General features: G+C 37.5%; 1 protein-coding gene and 1 long non-coding RNA gene across 3 annotated transcripts in view; one reads left to right on the top strand and one right to left on the bottom strand.

The window, feature by feature from the left end:
• LOC120622838 (uncharacterized) overlaps window positions 1–287 on the bottom strand; it is a 74,684-nt gene extending 74,397 nt beyond the window's left edge. The window contains exon 1 of the long non-coding RNA XR_005658569.1: window positions 201–287. This is a non-coding gene — a long non-coding RNA (uncharacterized LOC120622838). The remainder of the gene's footprint in view (window positions 1–200) is intronic.
• Window positions 288–758: 471 nt separating this feature from the next.
• The window catches only part of MED14 (mediator complex subunit 14), a 58,536-nt gene continuing 42,454 nt past the window's right edge, over window positions 759–16,840 (top strand). For both annotated transcript variants that reach the window (XM_039888528.1, XM_039888521.1), the window contains exons 1-7: window positions 759–1,002; window positions 6,272–6,298; window positions 8,653–8,758; window positions 14,869–15,042; window positions 15,543–15,672; window positions 16,142–16,270; window positions 16,588–16,695. In XM_039888528.1, the coding sequence (XP_039744462.1) occupies window positions 788–1,002; window positions 6,272–6,298; window positions 8,653–8,758; window positions 14,869–15,042; window positions 15,543–15,672; window positions 16,142–16,270; window positions 16,588–16,695 (889 nt within the window). In that variant the 5' untranslated portion in view covers window positions 759–787. The remainder of the gene's footprint in view (window positions 1,003–6,271; window positions 6,299–8,652; window positions 8,759–14,868; window positions 15,043–15,542; window positions 15,673–16,141; window positions 16,271–16,587; window positions 16,696–16,840) is intronic.

Here is a 16,840-nt window from a genome sequence, read left to right as displayed (position 1 = left end):
TAAAAAAAAAAAAAATGACAGGAACGTTTTCTATCCCACGAAAGGCGCATGAGTAGACCGTGGGCGGTGCAAAGACCTGAGAAGCCACAAGCGCGCAGCAGCTGCAATTTCTTCGCGATTCCACAACCACAACTCACAAACATTTAGGCGGGGGGCTCCCGGGCCAGGTTCATACCCCACCACGAAGTGCAGATAGTTACCTAAAGGCAAATGGGATCCTTTTAAACCCTGAAGGCGGCGAGAACAAGGGCGGGGCAACCACTGACGTTCGCGGTGACGACACCAGCTCCGCCCACACACCCGCTTCCGGCGGCGCGCGGCCCCCGCTTCCGCTTTTCCAGCCCGCGCGTCGGCCCCGCCCCACTCCCACGCGCCCCCAGACGGCTCGGCGCCGGACAGCCGGGAAAAACGGTACAGGTTGCTGTCGGAAGTCCCCCTGCAGGTTCCCCTTCCGTTCTGCCTAACGACTTCCGCTTTGGGCCGTCAACATGGACGCTGCAGCTGCCTGGCAAAGCAGCCTCTGATCGGTGGCGGAGGCTCAGTTTCTCTGCGGCGGCAGCCCCGCTTCCCCGCCCTTCCGCCCCCCGCTCCTCGCTCTTGTCCCTGGGGCCGGCAGGCTCGTCGCTACATGGGGGCGGGCCTCTGCTCCCAGCGCACGGCTTCCTGTTCAGAGACGGTCTGGCGGTAGGCGGCTCTGCCGGCGCCCACTTCAGCGCGGTGACCGAGCCCCCCGGAGGCTCAAGGGCTACATCTCGTGCCTCTGCGCCAAGCTCGGTTCTGTGCCGCCATGGCCCCAGTGCAGCTGGAGAACCACCAGCTAGTCCCGCCCGGAGGCGGTGGCGGAGGTAGCGGCGGCTCCGCATCTGCCCCGGCGCCACCTCCACCTGGAGCTGCCGTAGCGGCCGCCGCTGCGGCTGCTGCTAGCCCTGGCTACCGGCTGAGCACCCTCATCGAATTTCTGCTGCACCGGGCCTACTCGGAGCTCATGGTGTTGACGGACCTGTAAGTACCGCGAAACCCATGCCTGCTCCCCAGCCCCCCCTTCCCGCCTAACCCGCTGAGAGGTTTGCGCCTCCCTTTCCCAAAGAGGCTGCTGTTTTCTCTGCGGTGCTGCTTAGTCTAGAATTTCTGAACTCTTGGGGCTCAGCGGAGGTGGAGGAGAAGCTTTGCATTTGGGGTCTTTCTGAAGAAGCAATCGAGTCTTTTTAATATGTATGTTGTTAGACTTGCGCTAAAAATCCCATCTTTGGGGTTCTTGCTCAAGTTGCCAGCTGAACCCTATTGATTTCTTGGCTGGAAGCTTTTTAGCCCAAAGCTCAAGTATAGAGTTTAGGAATACATAATATTCGAGCTTTAAAAAAAATCCCAAAGGTGGGAAATCTGTTTTACAACCTCTTGACGGTACATTTTAAATGAGGGTTGTAATCGCTTCTGACTAAGTTTGAACTCAGGAGATGTGCATAAAAAGAATCCAAAATTTTGGATTCCAAGTTTTTTCTTTTCTGGAACATTTGAGAGTGCTTGAAATCTTAACACATTTAGTGCAAGTAAAAGATTTTTTGTAACTGGCCTACTGTTATTTCTTGAAGTATGAAGGGAATTTGTAAATCACCAAGTTACTCATGAAATGCCTTGGGACGTGATTAGGGTGTTAATCCCTTCAGAATAAGATCAGAATACACGAATGGTTTTCAGTGTGTGAAGAAAAGGCACTGTAAAATTTGGGGGTATATATACTTTAATTACTATTTTATGTGTTTTACTCTAGCTTCAGAAAAAGTAAGAATTACTAGTTTTTATCTAGATAGTTTATCTGTTGCTAGACTCCAGATTTTCAATTGAAATAATTAGTACACGGATATTAGACTGTAAAGTGTCAGTAATTAGCTACTAGACGCTTAATATATTTGTTTGCAAATGACTAAAATAATTCTATTCTTGTAAAACATCATTCTCACTCAATTTCGATATGCTGTACTTTATTGAATGGGACAGAAAGAAGTCTACCCCTGTCTAATGAGAAACTTAACTAGATGCCATGATTAGGGATTATCGTAGTAATATACTTCTTTGCACCATTTATTGTTGGAGTACATAAAAATCTAAGAGTATCCATGAGAAAATTTCATGTATGTAAAGGTCACCTGTCCTATGTATAGCTATGAAAAAGTGTTGAAAAATGCTTCTATCAGTGGTTGTGTAATTTGTATAATTTGATTTTCTATAGGAGATTTGTAGCAGTTCTTTGAATTATATTGTGTGGTTTTTACTATTTTAGGACTTCGTTATAGAGAAACATCAATTTCATTGCTGTAGAATATGTATATAATTTTAGTCCCATGCCCTTTATATTATGATGGTTCCCATACTTATAGTTCCAGCATAGACCTCTCCACTGACTCCAGACTCTGTATCCAGATCCCTACATTTAAATACCCAACAGGCATTTCAGTGTTCCCGGTCCAGAACCAAACTCCTGCTTCCACTCCATCTCTCCCCCACCAACCTTTCCTATCTCATAAATAGTGTCTCCATTCTTTCTATTGTTGCTTAGGCCAGAAATACTGGAATACTTTCAGGCTCCTCTTTTTTCTAGTTCCACACCCAGTACATCTCTGACTTCAGAATCTGACCACTTTTCAACATTTCCATCAAGTCTTATTCCTTTGCATGTGTTACTGCAGTAGTATGCTAACTGGTTTTTCCTCCGTAAAATAGACAGGATGATTATTTTAAAACTTCTCTGCTCACAACCCTCCAGTGGTTCCTCATTTCACTTAAAGTTTTTATAGTCACCTGTTTATAGGGTGACCATAAAATTTATGGTCCAAATCAGGACACTTTTGAGCATGAAAGGTGGTGCTGTTAGTAATGTTAGAGCAATAGGCATAAACCGAGACTGTCTTGGCAAACCAGAACATGTGGTCACCATGCCTTTAAGACCCTATGTGAACTGTGCCTTTTCTCCCTTTCCTCTTTAACTTCATTTCCTAATACTCTCCTCCTTGCCTATTCTGTCTACTCCTGATGTTTCTTAAGTGTCAGGCATACTCCCCCCATTAGATCCTTTGCTCTTCTCCCAGAAATCTTTGTGGTTTGCTTTCTCATTTCTTTTGGATTTTTGTTCAGATATAATTTTTCACAAGACTTTATCTATGAAAAGCCCTCTGCCTCTTCACTCTGTCCTTCTTTACTCACTGCTTTGTTTTTCTGCACAGCATTTACTGTCTGTCATTGGACATTATTTATTGTCTGTCTCCTCCCTGCTGGAAGCTCTGTGAGGACAGGGATTTTTATTTGTTTGCTGCTTTCCCCCAGAGCCTAGAGCAGTGCCTGGCACGTAGTTGGGTTTAAGTATTTATTGATTTAATACTTCAACAAATAAATTTTGAGAGTTGTCATTGTAGACCATGGAGAATTTTATGGGAAAATTCACCGTTGCTCTTGATGCATAGGTGTATGTAAAATAACTTTTTTCTCCTTTTGACTTGTGGTAACCAATGTTAGTTTAGGAACTTTGCTTGGAAGTTCCTAAATCATGTTTTTTTCCCCTTTGTTCTAGGTAGAAACTGTCAGGATTAATGTATTAATAATATAAAATCAGTGTTCTAGATACACTTTATAAAGTCTTATTTCTGCCACATTTGATGCTTGTCTGTGAACTATCAAAAGTAAAAAGGACAGCCTTGACATTTTAGATGGTTTGTTTTTGGCCCCAGATTTCTGTTTTTCTTTTCCTTCTCCACCACTTCCTCCTTCTACCTGCCCCAATATATACACTCTCATCTTAGAATTTACATTTCGCCTTGATGTTTTAGGGATTTAGCTTCTACTTTTTTTTTTTTAAACCCTTTAATTAAAATCAGAAAATGCTAAAATCTCAGGTAAACATATCATGCTTTGGTGTAAATAAGTTCTTGTGACTTACCACTTCCAAAAATTAGCATTTTAAGGCTTTTGCCCCAAATGGTGGATTTGTTATCTATAAATGAATTTTAAATAGATTAGAAGGAACTGAGGGAAAAGGGATGCAGACAGCAAAGCCTATCTTTTGCTGTCTAGAGTCCCTGGGGCAAGTGGGAAGAGCTGGAACAATGATTCCTGTTTTTCTTACCCGTAAAGGCTAGATCTACTATTCTGTTTTTCCTTCTCCGTCTCTTCTCCCTTCTCCGTCTCAACGTTAATGGTTCTTAAATAATAAACCAACACATAATAAAGACAATATATGGCATAATAATAAATAATAATAAATAAAAGCATTAAAATAATAATAAATAATAAATATAAATAAATAAATTATTAATATAAATAATGCATTTAAAAATAATAGGCATAATAAATATGGATTAACAAAATAATAAATAATAAATATCATTACAAAAATAATAAAAAGCCAATAAAATAATAAAAATATAATAATAAATGCGTAAATCACGTTTCATGCTCATGTTTTAATAATAAATATGCGTACATCAATAAAAATAATAAGTTAATATATAAAAAATAATGGATATTAAATAAATAATAAAAATAATAAGTTAATAATAATAAAGTTAATGCAAAGTAATAAGTTAATGGATATTAAATATGCCATCGGATAATATAAATAAAATATGCATCATGCATTTTATAATAATAAAATAATAAAATATGTCAGGTTAATAAAAATATCAAGTTAATAATAATAAGTTCTTAATAATAACATCGCTTTTTAAAAATAATAAGTTCTTAAATATGCATCGGATAATGTTTAAATATGCGCTCAGGTGCATATGGCATTTTATATGCATCACTTTATATGCATAACATCATTCATATATGCTTTGGTTGACCATCCCCTTGTCTCCCTTAAGCTCTCTCCTTCCCTCTCCCCGTTCCCTCTCCACCTTCCTCTCCACCTTCCCTCTCATCTTCCCTTTCCACCTTCCCTCTCCCTCTCCACCTACCCCCCTCACCACCTACCCTCCTTAAAGGATGAAGGTTGTGGCTTCTCTAGGAGTGTTCTTGGGAGCTTTCGCATATGGAGGAATTTGCCAGTAGCTGCTTTTATTTGCAGTCTTACAATAAGGCCCTAATTTCTGCTTCATCCTCTGATCTGCTGGTTCTTCCAGCCCTAGTTTCCTTTATTACTTGGATGACATCTTTAGCTTCCATCCCACTGTCTACTCTAAGAATTGTAGGTAACTACAAGCCACGGCTCATTTTAATAGTATTCCCTCTGTGTACTTTGAATCTCTGGAGGTGGTTTTAGTTTTTCTGCACCTGTGGCACATGGGTGCGGGAAGAGGATTTAAGGGTTTTGGTGTGTATTCTTCAAGAACTTATTAAACGTAGGGGAGGGAGGCTTTCGAGTTGTTTAAGCCATTGAATCTTGGACCATGGGATAGAGGTTTACAGAATGTGGCGATTCAGGAGGCAGATCAGGACCTTTCTAAAAGCATCCATGGATGCAAAAGTGTTAAATGGTATAATTTGTCAGGGAAAATGGTGACATTGGTTGCTGGCTATCAATACTGGAGAACTAGCAAAGAAAGAAATTAAAACCTTACTGGAGCTGTTTAAAAGTAATATAAATCATTTATATCTAACCATATGCAACATCATAATTACTATAAAAACTCTTGGCTGACACTGGCTCTTTTGTGTGCTCAGCTGCCAGTTTTGCCCACCATAACAAAAAAGGGAGAGATTACTGCTTGGAAGCAAGGTTCCACTGGGTATGGGGAAGCTGACAACTGAGTAGTACTCTGCATCCATGACCATTTTGGTCTTAAAAGAATATTTTCTGTGACTCTCTCTGATGATAGTGTGCTAATGTAAGATGGGCTTTTTAAATGTTTGAGGTTCGTGCAATACCTTTTAAAGTTTTTTTAATTAAAAATTATTGGGGTGACATTGATCAACAAAACCCAATAAGTTTCAAGTGTACAATTCAACGGTATGTCGCATATATACTGCATTGTGTGTTCACCACCCATAATTAGATTTCCTTCCGTTCACCAAATATTTGACCCCTTTTACCCCACCTACCTCCCCCTCTCCAGAAGCATTTTGAAGGGAGAGAAATGGTCCTTTGTTGGTTTTTCTCTTATAGCTATATTACTGGAAACTCATAAAAATAAAAAAGAGTTGGTAGCCACACAAGCCTGTAGTGGCTGTTTATCCAGTTTTTCAGAAACACGAAAGTATTTAATAGACTCAAAGTAAAGACCATTATCATTTTGATAGGTATGCATGTATTTAGTCATTTTCTTTTTTTTCTTCTTCTTAGACTGCCAAGGAAATCCGATGTGGAAAGGTGAGTGTGAAAAAACCATAAATCTGTGTCTGTGTTGATATATCTGTGAATGTGTGTATATATATGCGTGTGTATGAGGGAGAGTGAAAGTGGGTGGTGTATGTTTGTATGAGAGTGAGAGTGAGTGGTAGGGCTGTAGATCGGAAACCTAGGCCCAGAGAGCCTAGGGTTATTTTTCACAACATTTGTTTAGGGAGCCCTGGGAAACGCAATTTCCTCATCCTTGACATTTCTTGTTGTGAAACCAGTTCTGGACCTTACATTCTAAAACCTGTTTTGAGTCACTGACCAGGTCAAGTCCCTGAGGGGGTAAGAAGATGTAGGAGATACAGAACTTAGGGAAGAAGCTAAGGAGTAAACTGACTTTAGAAAGTTGGCTGCCAATTTACCATTTGCTACAATGATGCTATTAGATATCTTTAGAGAATTGACATTTGCCTACTGTTATTGCTGTTTTATAGTCGAGAGAATTTTGATTCAGTTGGTGTTTGAGGCTTAAGATATAACTAAACACTAGTATGTTTTTGTAGGCTAGAGGAGCAAGATAATTAAGGTTTCAAAGAAATCATGTGGTGGAGATTTAAATTGTGGCTACAGCATAGGCTACTTATAGCCTTGGCACTACCTATGCTCCTCGGTTGATTTTTCGTTGTTGTTTAATATCAAGTCACTAGGGAGGATTTTGGCATTTATTAGTGACTGTTTTATCCCTACCCGCAACTGACCTTTCTGATTGAATTAGACCTACGTAAGAAAGGTAGAAGTGGAAGAGGTGATTGAAGCATACCTGTGTTATGGTTTGGCTGATCAGTTTTAAAGGAAGGAAATGAAAATGAAAGTCAGGATTTATTCTGTCCGCTCCGATAGGAAGAGAAACTGTGCCATGGAAAACGAACTTATGCTGCCTATCACTCGAGACAGCATGGTGTCAAAAAAACAGTAGTTTCCAAAGGGGGGTATCTTTTTTCCAGGAGAGGACCTGATTTGGGAAACCTAATTAATAACATAGAAATAAGCTTGTTCTGGGAGAGAAGAGACCTCATGTTCTCTGTAATCTGTTCCTGAGTTGGAGTGACAGTACTGAGGCTCCTATAGGCACTGGGATGGCTGCCAGATCTTAACGTACATTTAACATTTCTGCTATGTCACACTTGCCTGTGAGTCTCTGCTTTTTTTATCTCTTAGGTTCCTTCACAGACACTAGCCAAAGAGTCATAACTGTATCTGTGTCCTTGATTCTTCTCTTTATACTACCAATAATCATATTGCTGGCTGATCCTTAAGAAAGCCTATCTGGTTGTTTGTGGGCTACATATGCTCTTGATAGGAGCTTGACTCTGTAGTCTTCAGTCAGGATTATACTTAAGCAAAAATTTTATTTTGGTGCATTGCGTCATTGTGTTGCTGTTGGCTGGATGCAGAGACGTGGATTGGATCTGTAGCTCACTGAATAGATGTACTAAGATTAATAGGTCAGAGTCCACTTAGAGGGAGGTTGGTGACCTGTTTGGGTTCTGTCATTAATCCTGGCCTGTTGAATATTTTTTTCAGTGTCTTAAGGTAAACCATTAAAGGTATTATTATCAGTTTTGTAGTTGACATGAAGTTGAGAGGTCTTGCTAACACAGATTGTGACAGCATAAAGCTTTTAGTAAAGCTTTAAAGGCTTTATAAGGAGAAAATAAAAATACTGATGAATATTGGAAGAAAAAGCATTGTAGTGGGTATAGCATAAAAATAGAGACAGATCTTCTAGCTTTTATTTTTAGTACTCAACTTACTTTCATAGTTTTGTGTGGATAGTTTAGTATCTAAGTTTGTCATTGACTTTAGTTTGGTAAAGAGTTGCGTAGTTCTTTCATTATTCAATTTTTAAAAATCATGCCCTTGCAGGATGGGAATTGGGCACTTGCTTTTATAGAAATAATAGTTTCAAGCTTTGATAAAGATCTACTTCAATGCCTTTATCTTACCAAAAAGGTTACTAATTCATAAACTCATGATTTTAATTATGAAATTCATAACTCCTAATTTGGTCCCCTATGTGACCGAATTTTGTATCTGTTAATTAAGTATATTTTAGTAAACACCTTTTAATACAATATAAATTTTCTATTTTAAATGTGATTTGTTGCTAAAACATTCCTTTGGATTTATTACTCTGAGGTGCAAAAAAACATGCAGATGATATGCGAAATGTGACAATTCATATGTATTTAGGTAAATATTTAAGTGGTTCATTTTGCTGTAATGGTTGTAAACAAAGATTGAGTTATACTTTAGCTCAGATGAAATAAATTGTGAAATACTTTTTCAAATATGTTGGTTCATTAAAAATTGTTTATATTTTATAGGAAAATAGAAATAGTGCAGTTTGCTAGCCGGACGCGCCAACTCTTTGTTCGATTACTAGCTTTAGTGAAATGGGCTAATAATGCTGGGAAAGTGGAAAAATGTGCGGTGAGTTAAACTTTTGATTTTATTTTATATAAAATAACTTTTTGGAATGTTAACTTATAATAAACGTCATTTATAATTTTAGCTTTAACTTATATCTGCTGATTTGTTTTGAGAGACATTATTTATGTGAGTAATCATATTTCTGTATGATAATGTATGACATATTTCTGTAGAAACTTAGTTTATGGACACCTGATCAGAAAGAATAGTAGATGATATCTGGAGACATCATTACGCTGGAAGACATTAAATAGGAGACTTGAACTTGTCGGGTTCCTTAGGGTTTGCAAAGTACTCCCTTAAATTTTAGTGCCTGTTGAGTCTTGACAATCCTGTGAGAATGGCAGAGTCAATATTTTACAGAGGAGGAAACAATAAGGTTCCTAGGATTTAAATAGCTTCTTTAAGATCACAGAGCTGATAACAGTATTTATCTGTTTGTCTATTCATTTACTCAATCTCCAAACCTTTATTGAGCACAGGGTATAGGGCATAGTGGTTGGAGACTTGACTGTTGAATCATTCTTTTGAATTCAAAGGAGTGACATGTAGTGAAACGTACCAAGATTCTAAAATCTGCCAAAAAAAGTTTTAAGCTATGTTCAAGAATTGTTAAGAGGAAAAATATCAGTAGAGATCCTGTGTTAGCCTGCTGAACTTATAATTTGGGGGAGGATAGTGTGGTGTTAACACATGAGACACATGATTACTCCCTCCCGTTTTACTTCAGTCACTTGTAATGAGGTGACTGGAGTTCATATTGGAAAGGATAGAGTAACTCATAACATGAATAAAGTCCTAAAATAATACGAGCATTTACCTACTTTGAGGTCAGCCCTCCAGGCCCAGCTTTTACAAGGCCAAGTAGCCTTCTAGCTACTGTCAGTTATATTTCGAAAGTAGGGGAAAGTGGATGGATTCTTTAAGTAAGCTTGACATTGATACTCAAATTCTTTTTTTCATTCAATTATGTAATGACATTCAAATTTTTATCAGTTTTTTATAGGTGAAAGCAGAAAAACAACTTTATATTGGTTAAATTATATTTAAGTCATTTAAAAATTCTCTTATCAGGCTTCCTAGATAAATTACAATTAGCAGCTACCAATATAGAGATACCAGACTAAATTTATTTTTAGCACCCTGAGAAGCTAAATTGAAAATATTTTTATAGTAATTTTATATTGGCAAATCTATTGGGGTTTGCATATTCTATAAAATTACACTTCAGAAAGAAATCTGCAACACAGTTGTGTTTCTTTGCATGCTTTCCTGACCTTGCCTAAGTTTTAGCCTATTGCATTTGCTATCCTGAGTCTCACTAAGTTCTCTTATCTTAGACATAAAACTGATGTGAAAATTGCTAAAGTGAAAGGAAAAAAAGAGGTTATGAGGAAATTGAGAATTTAAAATTCTAGAATAATACTTTTTTTTTTTTTTTAAGTTAAAAATAAAACCTGATTTTCACTAAAGTTAATGCTTAATTCCAGCTCTGGCAGCTAAACCAGTGACAAGACTGAAAGAATTCTATAAAATGTATTCTAGCCACATATCTTTAGTCTCTAAGAGCAAGCCGGTATCATCCTTCTATATAACCTTGATAAAAGGTTTATTTAGAGGGGGAAGATTTTGTACCATATATTAAGTTTTGTTATGGGGGAAAAACTCCCTTTATTCATCTGTTGTGTGATGTGATTGGGAAGTAAAAATTTGTTGACAGAGTCTTTCGTACACTGTAAAGCATCATTCGAAGAATAGTTTTTGTTTCAAATATTAATAAACAGGCTTATTCATCAGAAAGTTTACAATTCATTTAATTGTATTGGAAATTTGGGCACCGAGTCTAAATGAATCTATTTTGGCTGAAATGAAGTAGTATGGTATGTAGTATTTCTGAAAAGCCTAAGGTTTCTTTTCAATAATTAGTTAATTTGAGGTAATCTTTTCTTAAAGATGTTAAAACTTCTAGTGGAAGGTTAGGTATTACTGAAGTATATCAAATCCAAGTGTTCAGTTTTTCAAATCTGGTAATAAATCTTAAATTATACCATGGATATTTAAATTACCTGTTTGATATTACTGAGTTGCGCTTCAGTAACATCAAACAAAACCCAGTGAGCTGTATTGCATTCATCTTTCATTAATTCGTAGTATAGTGTTCTATTAGTTTTTTAAATCGACCGTTCAATAAGTCACATTCTGAATAAAGTCATGTTGAATTTGTATAAAGTTTTGGTATTTTTGTTTTGTGAATTTAGATATAGATGTGTTTATGTCAAGGATAAAGTCCATCAGCTGGAGAATTAGAGGATTATTCATGTTTTGATACTTCTGTTCTCAACCTAATTATTATTTAACTAGTCTCGTTAGAGGTTCTTAATAGATAATAATCGTTAGCCACGCCAGACATATTACGTGTGCAACTGAGTGTATAAATATACAGTTCATAGAACTCTAATGATAAAACAGTCTAGATAATGTTTTATCTAAGAAAAAGAAAATATCTCTTGTTCTCCTAGAGCTTTTTTTAAAACAGCTTTATTTGAGATGTAGTTCACATACCATACCATTTAAAGTGTATAATTCAGCAAGTTTTGGGATATTCACAGATATGTGCAACCATCACCACAGTCAATTTTAGAACATTTTCATCAACTCAAAAATTAAACCTGTCACCTCCAAGTACCTGCCCTTAGCCCTAAGCAACCAGTAATCTGCTCTCTCTATAGATTTGCCTATTCTGAACATTTCATATAAATGGAATCATAATATGTGGTCTTTTGTGACTGGCTTCTTTAACTTAGCATAATGTTTTCAAGGCTCATTCATGTCATGGCATGTACCAATACTTCGTTTTTGTAGCTGAATTGTATGGATCTACTGCATTTTGTTTATCCATACATCTGTTAATAGACATTAAGGTAATTTCCAGTTTTTGGCTATTACGAGTAATGTTGCTGTAAACATTCATGCACAAGTTTCTGTGTGGACATGTTTTCATATCTCTTGGGTATATACCAAAGATTAGAATTACTAGGTCACATAGTAATTCTATGTTTAATCATTTGAGGAACTGCCAGACCGATTTCCAAAATGGCTATACCATTTTACATTCCCACCAGCAATGTATGAGGGTTCCAATTTCTCCATGTCAACATTTGTTATTGTCTGACATTTTGATTCTAACTTACCTTAGTAGTGGCATCTCATTGTGATTTTTATTTGTATTTCTCTGATGACAAGTGATGTTGAACATCTTTTCATATGCTTTTGGCTAATTTGTATGTTTTCCTTAGAGAAATATCTATTCACGTTCAGTTAAAGTTTAAAAGAGATTATTATTAACCATATTAACAGTTGGTATGTATGTCATTAGGGACCTACATAGATTCACTAATAAGTTACTCAAAACTGAAGTTTTAATCTATTAATTTGATTTCTTAAGTTAAAGGAATATAGTTGAAGCTAATATATTTTGAGTTGAGCAAAGTGGTTTAGAATGTTTCATTAATTACCCACATTTAAGGTGGAGTGAACCTGGGCTGAATTAAATGCCCACTAAGGTTGATGACTGTCTTCCTAAAGGGAGGCCCTGGCTTCAGTCTAATAAGCATTTTTTTCGTGTCCTGAGTAAAGGGAGAATTGGGATTACTTAAATCTGAGTAAAAACCAGTTCAAGAGTTGAGAGAAGCAGGATTCAAAATGGTTTTAAATATGTTAAAATCAGATTACAGTCCAGCTTTAGGTTCAGGATGGGAAAGTGGACCTTGCTTGTTAGAGTCATGTCAAAATATCAAAGCCTTTTAGTTGACTCCAAGCTTGCTGTGTGATAGCATTGTGGCTGCTGCTTAGAAGTTAGTGTGGTGGCATTGATAGAAATCCATTTTACCCGTGTGAGGGTGCAAAAAATAATTTTCCTCCCATCTTTTTAAGTTCTTCTGGCTGGGCTAATAACCAAATTAACAGACAGATTGACAAGAGAAAATGTCCAAATTTATTCCATGTGTATATATGGAGGTTCCATAAGAATGAGACCCGAGGACACATTGGGCAGTTGAGGTTTATATGCCATTGTGGGCTAAAGAGAAAGGGGGCAGAGGCCTGAGATTTCAAAGGGGAAGTAGGCAATTCACAGGAAGGTGGGAAGGAGCAAACATGTGGTAAACAAATTCTACCAGGCCACCCAGAAACAGTGGGACACAGAGGGGGTCCAACAAAGAGGCTTTGCTAGATTTCTGCCTGCCCTGGCAGGTTTAGTTTATATTCTGATGTTATTTCTGAGTCTCATTTCTTAAAAATAATCAGCTTAAAATCAATATCCCATCCCATATTTTGGGGTGGCAAAACTTTGGTTCTCCTTATTAGTCATAGAAAGTAGCACTTGTAGTGGTCTTTGCTGATCTGAGAGCTAGAAGAAGCAATTTTTGGTTCCAGCTTCTCTGATTATTGACTTTCTTTGAGTCAGTGTCTAAACCTAAGCCTCAGTTTTCTTATCTCTAAGGTGATAGTAATTATCTGGTTTTGTCTATTTCCTAGACTTGTGAAAACCAGATAGTGAAATGAGTGTAGAAATACTGAGAAAATGCAGGACATTATGTGTGCATATGGTATTAATTATGGATACCATATTTTAATTTGGCCACTGATAAACTGGAGCATTTCCAGGCAGTAGGACAAGTCAGGAATTTGGAGATGTGAAGACTAATTGAAGTGACTTGGAATGTTAAGCTTGAAGGTAGGTTAGGCTTCCTGTGTTTGAAAAACGTGAGAGATTAAGTATTGTTCCAGAATAGAAATGGAAGATAAAAGTTCCGGGAAATAGATTCCAGGTCCGTGATGAGAGTTCTACTAACTAGTTCAGCTGCCCTTATGAAATGCACTGAGTAGAGTACTAATGGGAAAAAATTTCCGTATTGAGCATGAAGTTAGCTTAGATCTCATAACGGGCAATATTTTTTGAGTGTTTTGTATATTCTGGGTACTGTTCTAAAGGTTTCATATGCATTAACTCTTAATCCTCAGAACAGCCTTGTGAGGTTGGAAGTCATCTCCATTTTACAGTTGAAAAAACAGGCACAGAGAGATTAAGTAAATTGCCCAAGATTATAGGACTAGTAAATTGCAAAATTAAAACTGAGACTAAGGCAGTCTTGGTTCAGGATTCCACACTCCATTGCAAACCGTTAAACAAAAAATTTTAACTTCCACAGCTGGAAGTCTTTATAGTTGTTGATAGCTCTCCCTCCCCCTCTCTCCCGCTGCCTCAGGCCCCTCCCCTGCAGCCAAAGATAAGTCTTGGGGCGTGTGGAGTCTAAACCACCAGCCGCATGGTTAGGTAGAAAAAGACAAACACGTTCAAGTCCTTTGTTTCGAGTTTTGCAAATGTTCTTATACATCGAGAGGGAGAAAGATTTAAGAATTTACATTAGCTATGGACGCATGGAGATGGGAGAAGTTGAAGCGAGGTAGGCGGGGCGGGGGGCGGGGTGGGGTGCGGCTAGTTCTGGGATAAGCGCAGCAGAGTCCTCAGCAGAGTTGTAAAGCTCTTAAGCTCATGTGTAAACAAGAAGCAGAGCCTCCTGGGGTTCGATGGTGCCTGGCTATTCTCTTTTTAGATAATCTTGGAAATGGTCACCTGGAAGTTAATTTAATAATTCCAACATACACTAAGGAGCATGAGCAGTCTTTTGTTAGTTTTGTACTGCAGTTGTTAACTGATTGAACCCTTTTTGTCTCTTCCTCCCACCCTTTGGCCTGCTGTAATTTAATTTAGGACATCTCAGAATTTCCTCCTTGTTACCAACTAATTATAGAAGTTTGTAAGAGTAAAAAGCATTTTGTTCTATTTATTTTAACGTGATATTATGTACTTGTAATGTTAAGGATAGAGAATTGAATTGGAAAACCTTTTACTTAAGTTGATATAAAATTAGTGTTTTTAAAAATATTTTTTTATAAATTACTGGGGAATTTTTTGAAGTAATATTTTACAACATGAAACACCTATATTAATTCCCCTCGAAGTTTACTTTGGAATGAATCAGTGATATTTGAAGTGAAAAGTGGCTAGTTTTCAAGGAAACTTAATACATTTACTCTTTGCTTTAAAGATGATCTCTAGCTTTTTAGATCAGCAAGCCATCCTATTTGTGGACACTGCTGATCGCCTGGCTTCGTTAGCTAGAGATGCTCTGGTCCATGCGCGCCTGCCTAGTTTTGCCATCCCATATGCCATTGATGTACTGACTACTGGGTCTTACCCACGGCTGCCAACCTGCATTAGGGTAAGTGCATCTCCCCCACTCTAAATTGTGTTTTTTAAAAAATAAATTGCAGTCAGAAAGTGAGTAGCCATCAAAATGGGTGAACCTACTTTCGATGAGGTTTTTTTGCATATCAACAGATATGCAGATGTAACTTACATCTATTCAGATGTGAAAATACTGCATGCTTTTTGGAAATGTTTTTTAAAATTTATCGTAATTTTCTAATGACCTGGTGCTATTTTATTTTATACTTTTAAGAAGTGGAAGTAATCTAGTGACTTTAAGTTGGTTTCATAAATAGAGCATAAAGATCATGTTGTATTACCATCTTAACCGAGTGGCTGGTGGAATCATTGGCACACTAATGCATGATAGTAATGGTCACTTATTGGATATAGACTGCAGAAATGAGTGTTGAGATTCTCTTGGGTAAAGTAAGAGAATACTGTGTTAAGACAAGCACAGGTAAAAATTATGCCTCTGTACATTATTTTAAAATCACTTAAATTTTTTTGAAGGATAAAATTATCCCTCCAGACCCAATTACCAAAATTGAGAAACAAGCCACACTTCATCAGTTGAACCAGATTCTTAGACATCGGCTTGTAACCACAGATCTTCCTCCTCAGTTAGCAAATCTTACAGTTGGTATGTACCTGAAATTTATTTTTTTAAGATTTGACTTGTTAGAATATTTTTAAAATAGCTTTTGGGATTTTATTCAAAGAAGTATGAAGTTTTGACCTACAATTCTGGTGGTATTCAAATCTGTGACTTGTTAGGCCTGCCATTTCTCTTTGTTACATGGAAATACAGTGTTTGTATTTGAAGCTGGGGAGTGGGTGAGATCATCTGGGGCTGGAGGAGAGACGAAGTCCCAGGGTTGAGCCTCAAGAATATACTGTTCATCGATGTTAGAAGTTGCCTTTGGTTTCTTGATGACCTGGAATCAGGTTACTGCTCATGCAGGAACCACTGAATTGTTTGAACACTTGCGAAAGATTTCTTATAAGCACGATTTAAGATTTAAGATTTCTTATAAGCAAGACAAAGTTCTAGGTTAGCAAGAAGCTGCTTATTTTCTAGAAAAGTAGACCTCTTCTTCTTTTTCTAAAAGCAAATGGCCGGGTGAAGTTTCGAGTTGAAGGAGAATTTGAAGCCACCTTGACTGTGATGGGAGATGATCCTGATGTTCCGTGGCGTCTTCTCAAGTTAGAAATTCTAGTGGAGGATAAGGAAACAGGAGGTAAATCATCAGTAGTGATTTAAATACTAAGTATTGATTTAAATGTTTAGTGTTTTTATATTATTAAAACATTTTTCCAGAATAATAACTGTTTAGCAATTTATTTATCCTGTAATATGAAGCAGATTTTATGGTGGTCATAACTGCCTACTGCCCTTTGAGGTTTCAGTGTTTCTCAAGTATAATGTTCTCTAGTTTACATAGTTTCAGTTCTTTTGTTTTTTTAACTCATCGTTAGTATGGTCTTCCTTAACCGGTACTGTGACACAATCTATACTTTTCTGATTAACCACCTTCTTTTCTCCTGCCAATGGAAGATGGACGAGCCTTGGTTCATAGCATGCAAATCAACTTTATCCATCAGCTGGTGCAGTCTAGGCTCTTTGCTGATGAGAGACCTCTTCAGGACATGTACAACTGTTTACGTATCCTTCCAAAATTCCAAGACATGTATTTGTAGGGAATTTGTGTCTCCTCTCCCCACATTTCCATTTACCCCTAGTCCTGAACTATAGCAGCCTAAACTCTCCCTCTCCTCCGCCTTTTTTTTTTTTTTTGTAGAAATGGGGC

The sequence above is a fragment of the Pteropus medius genome, unplaced genomic scaffold (genome assembly GCF_902729225.1).
Source record: "Pteropus medius unplaced genomic scaffold, Ma_sr-lr_union100, whole genome shotgun sequence".
Lineage (NCBI taxonomy): Eukaryota > Metazoa > Chordata > Mammalia > Chiroptera > Pteropodidae > Pteropus > Pteropus medius.
This window is presented reverse-complemented; position numbering and strand designations above follow the sequence as displayed.